Source organism: Bidens hawaiensis, unplaced genomic scaffold (assembly GCF_021521415.1).
Source record: "Bidens hawaiensis isolate Kalapana, Puna unplaced genomic scaffold, B.hawaiensis_p1.1 tig00010811_1, whole genome shotgun sequence".
NCBI classification, from domain to species: domain Eukaryota; kingdom Viridiplantae; phylum Streptophyta; class Magnoliopsida; order Asterales; family Asteraceae; genus Bidens; species Bidens hawaiensis.
Window position 1 is genome coordinate 391,217 of NW_027491833.1, and position 10,284 is coordinate 401,500.

The 10,284-nt window shown below is 37.4% G+C and overlaps 1 protein-coding gene across 1 annotated transcript; it reads right to left on the reverse strand.

The window, feature by feature from the left end:
- Window positions 1-201: 201 nt before the first annotated feature.
- Window positions 202-2,238, reverse strand: LOC143536509 (expansin-like B1). The gene is made up of 4 exons (XM_077030483.1): window positions 1,923-2,238; window positions 1,724-1,830; window positions 733-1,044; window positions 202-404 (listed from the first exon to the last, which is right to left on the reverse strand). Exons 1-4 carry the CDS (start codon window positions 2,059-2,061, stop codon window positions 216-218), a joined length of 747 nt encoding a protein of 248 aa, XP_076886598.1. The 5' UTR covers window positions 2,062-2,238; the 3' UTR covers window positions 202-215.
- Between the last annotated feature and the right edge of the window lie 8,046 nt (window positions 2,239-10,284).

Consider the following 10,284-nt stretch of genomic DNA (forward strand, 5'->3'; position numbering starts at 1 on the left):
TCAAAAGACATGATCATTACATGAACCCGTGGGCTTTATTCGAGCACGAGTACTAAAACCACACAAATTTAATCACACAACAAACAACAAAGATTACATGCATGTGTTATTTAATTTCTAGCTTAATGAGGTATGTATATACACACACATATAGATATATGTATATATAGTATGTATGATATAGATCTTTCATATTCCTAATGATGGTGCTTCATTTAATCAAGTTGTATAGCAGTGTTGTAGGTAGCCCCAGCCTTCCACTCACTTGGAATCAAACCTTTAAGTTGAACCCAATTTGAACCACTCACTTGGAACCTCAAGTTTATAGCTCCCTCTGGTGGGTTAGGCATGTCCCATACCGCTCCGAACGCCCTCCTCATACCCCTCCATTCTTTGCAATCCTCCTGAATTGTGTAAACAAATTTATATCATTTTTTTAGTTGATTATACATATGCTACATGTACCATTATTAGAGGAAGACATGGATGAATTTAGGTTACTTAAATAATAAAAAGTTGATATTCGTTTTATTTCTTTCCTTTGTACTTGTTTATTTGAACAACTTGTGTACTTGAAATTTGAATAAATTAATGATAATATTGTCACTTAATAGTGTCACATGTGTTTTGAACAATCTATACGTTACACTCGGGCGTTTCCCCTTAAGCCGGGGTGTATAATTGAATCATGTAAATTTAATTTGGTTTATCTATAGATAAGTTGATTGTTACCTGCCATAATTCGACAGCAGTGATTTCGTTGACACCGGCTTGGTATATAGGGATGAGTGCAAGGTAATTAGGAAATTTACTGTGTTCATGAACTTTGAACACAAGACTATAGCCTGGATACTGGCAAGAAATCCTCTTGTATTCGATGTCAACCACGCCGTAAGAAAAGAGTATTTCCGCTTGTCCTTGAAGTGCTAGTTTACTGTAGGCACGGGCGCTGAGGATGAAATCTGTGTTGTCTCCTTCACCATGGTCAGTAACCACCACTTTGGTTCCCTCTTCACTGCAATGCTGGGAATACTTGCATCTAACCTGTTGAAAGATATCATGAAGGTCAATAGTAGAAATGGAGTTGAATATACAATGAATCTTTTTTAGCTTTTGTGTGGAAATAAAGGGCTAATTTTGACTTTTAATTTACATAAAAATTTGATTGATTTGGGTTGTTTTTATTACCTTTTTAGTAGGTGTAAGTCAACATTTATTTAAATTTAATCCCGCTTTTTAAAAACTATCCATTTGGCCTTGACTCTCAGTTGTCACCCTTTTTTAACCAACCCATATTTTCTCATATCTTTCTATAAATCATCTATATTGCGCATTTCGGACATGACCCACTCTAGCCCCTAACGAAAGTTCATGTATCCGCAACCTATTTCGTCACCTCTACCTTTACATTTCTATAAGGGGCTGTTTGTTTACATATGAAAACCATTCAGATGTAAACACATTCAGATGTAAACATCTGATTCATTCAGACTGTTTGGTTCCAAACAGAAAAAACATCTGAATGGTTAAAATTATGTCTGAATTATTCAGACTTATTGTTGTTACTGAATGAAACATAGACTTATTTAGATCTGACTCATTCATATCTGAATGAACCAAACAGCCTCATCTATACTGATTCTAGGCTTCTAGCATAATTTAGTATTGTTTTAACTTTGTACTTTTCAAAACCAATTTAATATGATGCCGCTTAGGCGTTTACCTGATAACATGCACCGCAACCAGTACCATTTTTGAAGAGCTTAGAGACTCCAGTCACTTCACCACCATTAACGGTGCTTCCATATTCTTTATACCCGCAAGCTCCAGCTGATACACACATTATGATCATGATATGTTGGTTGAAATTGAAACAAAGTACATAAAAGAATAAAAAAGAGTAAAAGGGTGAAAGTATTTACTTGGAGTCCCATAGCAATCAGGGCTACCATAATAAGTTGCTCTAGAAGAGACATAAGAGTCTTGGCTGTAGCACAATGAAGGCAAAAGTATCATAATCACACACAGAAGAGAGATATAGCTATCTAGTGGTGAACCCATAACTTAGTTTTTTTTTCTTTCAAAAAACTGATGTGATATTTAAAATCAGATAAAATGAGGGTGGGATGAGAATCTAGCATGGAATGAAGCCATATTTATAGTTGAGATCATGAGGATATGACATGGAAATTTGAGCACCAGCCCCCTTTGATTGTTTTCTCCACTTAATTAACTAGGGAAACTAGCTAAGTGGGATTTGACATAATAAAATTAAATTGGTAATTATACTTGTTTAAAATGTCAAAAACTTTACATATATAAATGTGAGCTTGCATAAATTTCATCTTTCTAGCTTCTACTAATTATTTGCATATACATTTGAAAATATGACATTTTTGTGAATTATATACATATTAACAAGTGTAAAATTTTTATTCTTTTTCACCCTCTTATAGGTTTGATCAGTTTTTTAAGCATTTATATAATCCCCGTATCATGAAACATAAAAGTGTGACATACATGGTAGAGACTATATTGCGCGCATCACTTATGTTATTCACATTATCCTAAAAAATCGATGTTACATGGTCAGATATAGGCGTATGATTTACTCGTACGTATAGGTCATTTTATGTTGCTCTATACGTACGAATCCATGTATATGTTTGTATTAGATGAAGCCATGGGCATAGTATATGCTATATGCCCTTAATTATAGGGTAGCCACATGATAATATACACTTGTATAAAGGTATACCGCGTTATAAGCCGATATAGCCTTAGATTGCTGATGGATGTTATGGCTGAAGTGGGAGTGCACATAGTACGATCCCCTTTTCAGATATGTACGTATAGAAACACCCGACATAAATTTATTATCCATATACATGTATGATTATATATATGTTTTTATCCTGTTAAGAAAACATGAATTTTACTGTAAAGACTATACATTCTTCATGGTTGTACTCTCCACTTTTTTTAGCATGCCAGGCCAAAATGGATTCAGATGATATACATCTTCTTATTGAATAGGGTTTTATCATTATCTTACAAGCACACGTTTGAAATATCAATCTCAAAGTCAATATAGATGGCAAAAAGAATAACGGGACAAGTCGGATAAGATGTTAGGATTGAGTTTGGATAAGAATATATTAGTATATTTAAGCCAGATTAAATATATTGGGTAAAAATGCTAATTTTTTTTATTAGATAATGATGTTTTTATAGTAAAAGAAATTAATTAAAAAGGTTGAACACATTTGATAACATTTTAATAAATTTTAACCGTTTACCTCATTATTAGTGGAGTAATTAATAACTTAACCAAATATTTGTTTTGTTTTAACTGTTCTAGGCAAACTAATATAAACTACACTACATATATACAAGTATACAACAATCACTTAGCTGAATTTGAAGCATCTACATCTAAAATTGAGGGATACACACCTTAATTACCATAATACCATATTCTTTTTGAACTTAATTCTTAATTACACGTTTTTAAAAATTGTATTGAATTAAATGCTCCTTTTTTTTGAACGGTGACTTTCATAGTGGTTGAATAACTAGTCACAGCTCTCGGAGAGAACCCCAACCGCCCTACTCGGGTCAAGACTATGTTGTCTTAACCGGGCCCACGCTTGGCATCCGAGTTTGGCTAAGCGTTCCACAAGAAAATTTCGAGCCCCCTGCCACTTGACATGAGTTATCCGCCCACAAGAGCAAGCTCTCTGTGAAGGGACACTCTAATAGAAAACTCGTGTCGCCATTAAGATTCGAACTTGAGAGGCCAACCGGCATCAAGCTCTTACCCATTATTTGACTGGCCACTTGAGCTAACCCAAGTGGTTGAATTAAATGCTCCTAAGCTTTATACACTTTAAAACAGTAGTAATAATATTATTTAACTAATAAAAAAATGCATTAAACAAGTATTATATATCAAATTGTGTATTTTAGGTATTGTACATTTATTTTATAATAGTAGAACAATAGTAATTGGAATTTTAAACACATTGGGGCAACAGGCTATTTCAAATTGTTTAAAACGGATCAATATTTACTTTATGTAAACTGGGTGGTTTTTCTATTTCTTAAAACTATGTTAAGTGCTTAGGTCAAAAGCTCAATATAGTACTATTACGAACCATTCATTGTATCTCAACTTGCTAGTTTGATGGCTCACATATTTTATTTTATATATTTTAGAAAACTGCATCACTTCTTGATTTGACATAGTTATGAGAAAAGTGTTCAATTCAAATTTGTTTTAGTGGTATAAACCATTAAACCATTCCTTAAACAAATAATAGAACACTTAATGTCCTATTAGTTAAATTGTTGTGACGAACGGGCTTTTGGCATGCTGGTAAGACCATTCGGTGTGGGTTACGGACAGTTATTGGAGGTACTAAGGTGGTACTCATGACATCATTAGAACACCACACCACCCCCCCTAGTCACTAGTGAGGTGAGGGATTCTCACGCTGGTCTTTCTCACTTCTCCCATTTTGTGACTCCACCCTCACAATCTCACCCAATTATATATTTATTCCTTTTCTTTTTTGTATTTCAATAATATAAATAAAAGAAATGGTAGACAATGATGGAGAATGAGATATAACATAGGATGAGTGGTGGAATTAGATGATAGAAGAAAAGCTCAGGTGACATTGAGGTTGCGAATTATAGAAAATCAGGGGAGCAACCCCATAACAGATGGCCTAACAAGGTGTTAGAAATAGATGTCATTCTCTTAGCGGTGATGGTTTAAGTTATGTGGTTAACGAAATGTGTAGATTTAGAAATATTATTAGAGGGTGTGTAAGCAATTCTAAAAAAGATTAAATTATTATAATATCTTGTCCGTAAACTTTTGCGTTATTATTGCTAATATTTGATAAATATTGTTTATTTAGTATGTAATTTAGTTTAAACAAATAATGAAGCTACGGGGTGATGAACAAGTGGATTGTCAAGTTGTTGTTTGGTAACAATCACTAATGCAAATATGCACGTTTGAGACTAATATAAGAAAAAGTATGATCACATAATATATAAAAATTAAAACTTGGATTCATATGGAATTGACCAATCCTTGTGTCACAATTAGAATTAGAGTAGGTGACTTTTGATCTTGACCCTTCAATTGGTGATTTCATTACGATAAAAATAACAAGCCATCATCGATCATAATTTTTTTTTTGTTAAAACTTTATATAATTTACTGAAAAAACAATTACAATAGAGTGGCAGGCAAACGGGCAACAAGCTGCGTCGCAACCCCCTTTTGAATAGCAAATCCAATCCTGCTAACAACGAAACTTTGGAACCTAGGAGCTGAAGAGGTTCCGTGTACGACACGCTGAACCCTACTAAAAAAATTCACAGCCTCTGGGGCTAGAAAGCCAAATGTATCAAAGGCGAATGGTTGAAAGACATGTTGATTATCTAAACAAGCTTTCTCGTGTTTAACAACTTTGCCCGATTCGGCCTTCAACGCAGCCCACCCCACAATAAACCCACGGTCCCTGAGCCCAACAAGAGGAGACACTCCTGTAAGATCCACACAGGCGTGTTTCCCCCTGCCCACCCGAACACAAGAATATCAGCTGGTCGTAAAGTAGACCTCCCTTCCAGAGGATCCGTGAGAAAGTTAACAATGGCCTCCTTTTTAGAAGAAATCCCTGTCCGTTTAAGAACATCAGACAGAACATCCCTAACCAAATCATGTCTGTATTTAAAGCCAAACATTTCTTTGCAATGCACCACATGGTCACTAAAAGAATCCAAACAAGCCTTGCGACAAATTGGGCAATGCTCATCAGTCGGGAACATAGGGATCATTAACCGGTACTTAAGGATAGCCCGATACTCCAAACCCGACATACGTTGGCCTAATCCTTCAATGGGGATGGCCTTTAGAAAATCCTGAGCCCGAGGAGCCCGAAGGCATTCAAACACCGTCTTTTGGCGAGGGGATAGATCAAACTTCACTTATAAACTCTGGACGATTCCACTAAATAAGGCACTCGCCACAACATGTTGGGCTTTAGAGGGGGGGGGGGGTGTCCTTATTAGAGAACCCGCTAAGATCAAAATCTGGAAGTGAAGTACGTAAACGATCCATCGCACACCCATAATCAGAGTCCAACCTATAAATATCACAACCGCGAAGAATATGGTCTTGCAAACACCACGATTGTGCTCTCGAAGCCACAAAAACATATGTAGATACATCCTCGGCCGAACATAGACCCAACCCCCCATAACGGGTCAGAAGTGATGCCAACCTCCATTGGAGATCCCCAAAGAACGGACCTCCACAAACCACGATGTCCTCAATCGCCCTTCGAAGGCCATTGTCAAATATAGAAACAGCTTCCCCCACATACATAGGTTGGTATGTTCTCAAACCGAACAAAAGCTTGGCGGCTCCCATACATGAGCGAAGCAAAAGAAGCTCGCATTGAGGATCCCGAAGTCTTGGGAGACAGCTCATCAGTTCCACAGCACTAGATGCCCTTTTCATAGCCAAACTGCTGCTGATAAACCCCGCATCCCGGCTTACAGCACCACCAAGGAGTTTCACACCAAGCACCGGCCTTCCAATCCCGCAAGGGAACAACCCCTCCTGTACCTTCACCCCATTTCATGTTGGCCAAAATAACTCTGTTTTCTTAACGTTCAATTCAAGACCCAAATGAGGCCCCTCAGACCTGATAATATCTAATGCTTTGGCCACCTCTCTAGTATCCCTGATTATCGTGCCATCATCCAAGTACCAAGCATGAAAGAGAAGCTTGCACCGATCTCTGATTTGGTGAACAAGTGGGTGCAAAACCAAGGCAAAAAGGAGAGGCCCAAGAGGGTCCCCATGTTGAACCCCAATGGTGGATTTAATGTAAGTATCACCCACATATAGTCTAGCCGACTGCCCATATAAAAATCCACCCAAAGAGAAATTGAAGGACATCGACTCCGGACCTCATGTAGAAGGGTTGTCCTATCGACTAAGTTGAAGGCATTAGATAAATCAACAGTAAGCATAGCCAGTGACCCATCCGAATGAAACTGATTTAAAAACTTGTTCGCGCTATGGAGCACGGCCTCTGCCCCACTTGGGAGTCCCACCCCAAATTGAAAGTCACCGAGGTATTTATCCATCTCCTTCCCGACACCCCTCATAGCCACCTTAGAGACCAACCGCCTCCAAATGGCCCCAACTGCAATAGGTCTAATCCCATTGTCCGGTTTAAGCATCGGCGTAAGGGGGGCAGACGCAACAAACTCTGCCAACACCTTAGGACACCTTCCTCCCAAAAGATAGTTAGATCATGTTAACGTCAATCAGCATAATCCACTAAGATAGTTAGATCATGTTAACGTCTAATTAATCTGCATTTTGAGGAGTCTGATTGAATGATTAGAAATATCTAATATAACTCAATTGATCAACTGAGTTCTAATAAGTTAATAGAACTTGTTTCCTTATCATACATTCGGTTATGAACTAGGTTATAGAATCTAGTTCCGTATATCGAACTTGGGACTTCAAAGGACATCCTACTATCCTAGTGGTAAGTTTTCTCATCTGCATCTAAAAAGTGAAGGGTTCAGATCCGGTAAGATTGTAGGTATAGGTGATTATTATGAGTAAATTAAAATTAAGAGCGTTTTATAAAATATATTAAACCATAAATTATTGTTCTTTTAAATATCTTAAATAAAATAATTATTCAATTTTGAAAATGACTTTCACACAATATCTTTATTTGGATTCCTGCCTTAGGGGCTGTTTGTTTACCACTTAATGGGATCATTCAGATGTGTATGTCTGAATCGGTCAGATCTAGGTGTGTTTTGTTGTTAAAATAAAACCTCTTAATGGTTCAGTATACCACTGAACCATTCAGAAAACTCATTTACCCTTTATACTCGGTTTACCTTTGCATAATCTCCCAACCACTTCTTCAACATTGGTGGTTTCTTATTTTAGTTCAAGTTGGCAAGTACAAATTTTTGGATTCAATCGATTCATTATTTTTTTTTTGTGGTTTTATTCAATCTGGTTTTTGAAATATTGAATATGAATTATATGGTTTCTTCATAAGATGTAAATTTTGGAATGGCTGTTTAATCTCAGCAGTTAGTCATTAGGATCTTGTAATTATGAATGAGTTTTTATTACTTTAATTGAATGGAGTAGTAGCTTAACCACAATTGTTTGTATATATGTTCAGGGACGGTTTGTGAGAAATATGACACCATTGAAAGTAAGGGTTTTGTATGTCACACCCCATTTAGGGCCTAGGAGTGTGAACCATTATTGGTACCATATTTAAAAATAATTCAGAGTAGCGGGTTAATACGGAAGACTTATAAAAAACAAAGGTTCATATTTATAAATATTTACATTACAAAATACGAGACGAAAGTCTCGTTTTAAGTTTACTTGTTTATATGTTTTACAAAACCACCATATTTTATATTTACACAAAATTATCCGAGCCATCGGATTCTTGAGCTTCTTCGTCTTTCAAGCTCTATTCCTGATTACCTGCAAAATGTTAATAAAATACGTCAGCAACGAATGCTGGTGAATATGCTGACGCTAAAAATATTTTCTTTACTTAATCACCCCTCGAGACCACGTACGTCTCGGCCCATCTTGGCTTAGGAATAATCAAGTTAAAACAATCATCATAAACTCGAGTCTCTGCACTAGGTCACCTCAGCGAAACAACGTAGCGTTTATGACATAACTTAGGTACCATAAATATACATATGGTCATTCCTCGCTCGGGCATAACTTAGGTCCGGCCCATCGTGGCTGGAGGTCGTGACCAAGCGTGGTGCAATGTGCCCACCGCATTCCACATATGTAAGGATCCAGACAAACGTATACCATAGCCTGAGGGCTGGCTTATACTCTTATTTATAATGTTTTTAGAGACACGTAGTCTCATGTAAAGTTTTACACATAACACGTTTGTTTGTTTGTTTGAAATCAAGTTTGTAAAAGTGGGCGTATTCACCTTTTCTATGGGATCGGTTTCCAACACCGTCCGTAAGTTCTCCTCTTGCTATCTCGCACCTATAGTACGAGTATAACTTTTATTAGTCGGATACACGATCCGGCTTAAGACCTTTAGTCTTATTCATCTCGATGAACCTTTAGTTCATTATTTCTTTTACTTTAAAACCTTTAGTTTTAATAGTAATTAATAAACTTTTAGTTTATATTAAAAACCCGACGTTTCTTCTTCCTTAAGAAACGTATTCTTTTTCTTTATTATTTAAGTATATTCAATTTACTTAAATAATATATTGTATAACAAAGAGTAATCATATTTTATATATACTCATATATGTATATATATTTCATTCTTATTTTCTTTGTTATATATTTCTTTTGTTTATCGTGAATAATTTCGACTCGGGTATTAAGCCCTTATAATATTTTATTATTATTTTGGTCGGGCATTATGCCTACCTTGCTTGGCTTGGCAACACCCTAGATACTTGGGCAGAACTTCGACGCCGCTCAATCAACACTCTTTCTTTGCAAACTCCTTCTCCTCACTTGGCACGTTTTTCGAGACACCAACGCTCTTGGCACGCACTTCGAGGAAATCGCCGGTCGTCGGGGCAACACTTCCTTCTTGTTCGGGATGTCGGGGAGTGGCACGAATATCGAGGTAATGGGTACAGATTACAAGGACTCGGGGCACGTTTATCGAGGTAGCTTGATGGCACGTTTTACGAGTTGTTAGAGAGAGAAACTAGAGAGAGAGTGAATGTGTGAGTTTTGTGTGAGTTTGGGAAGACCCGGAGGCTGCTATTTATAGACTTGACCCCATCGCGGTACGCGATGGGTCACTTGGCAGGCCTATCGCGTACCGCGATATAGGTCTGCTGAGTCTGTGTATAGACCTGCCACGTGTCAACACGTGGCAGGCGTCGAGCCACGTGGCGGATGTGTTGCCACGTGGTGACACGTGGCGGCAGGCGTTGCCACCGTGTGCCACGTGGCACACGTGTCACAGCGTGTCAGATACCCCATCGCGGTACGCGATGGGCTGCCTTCTGATCCATCGCGTAGCTCGATGGGTCAGGAAATCAGAATTTACAATTTAGTCCCTGAAGTTTGGAAATTGGCAGAAGTGGTCCCTCAATTTTGGAAACTTGACATTTTTGGCCTGAAATTTACGTGATGTTACATTGTACTTGTACTGTGATGCGCTTAATTCTTTTAACTATTGCAGTTTTACG

Bases quoted from the DNA above. Each gene is read 5' to 3' on its own strand.
- LOC143536509 (XM_077030483.1), bottom strand. From the start codon at position 2,061: ATGGGTTCACCACTAGATAGCTATATCTCTCTTCTGTGTGTGATTATG. The intron at 1,831-1,922 runs GTAAATACTTTC...TGTGTGTATCAG, and splicing joins TGATTGCTATGGGACTCCAA to CTGGAGCTTGCGGGTATAAA. The intron at 405-732 runs GTAACAATCAAC...TACACAATTCAG, and splicing joins CTGCTGTCGAATTATGGCAG to GAGGATTGCAAAGAATGGAG.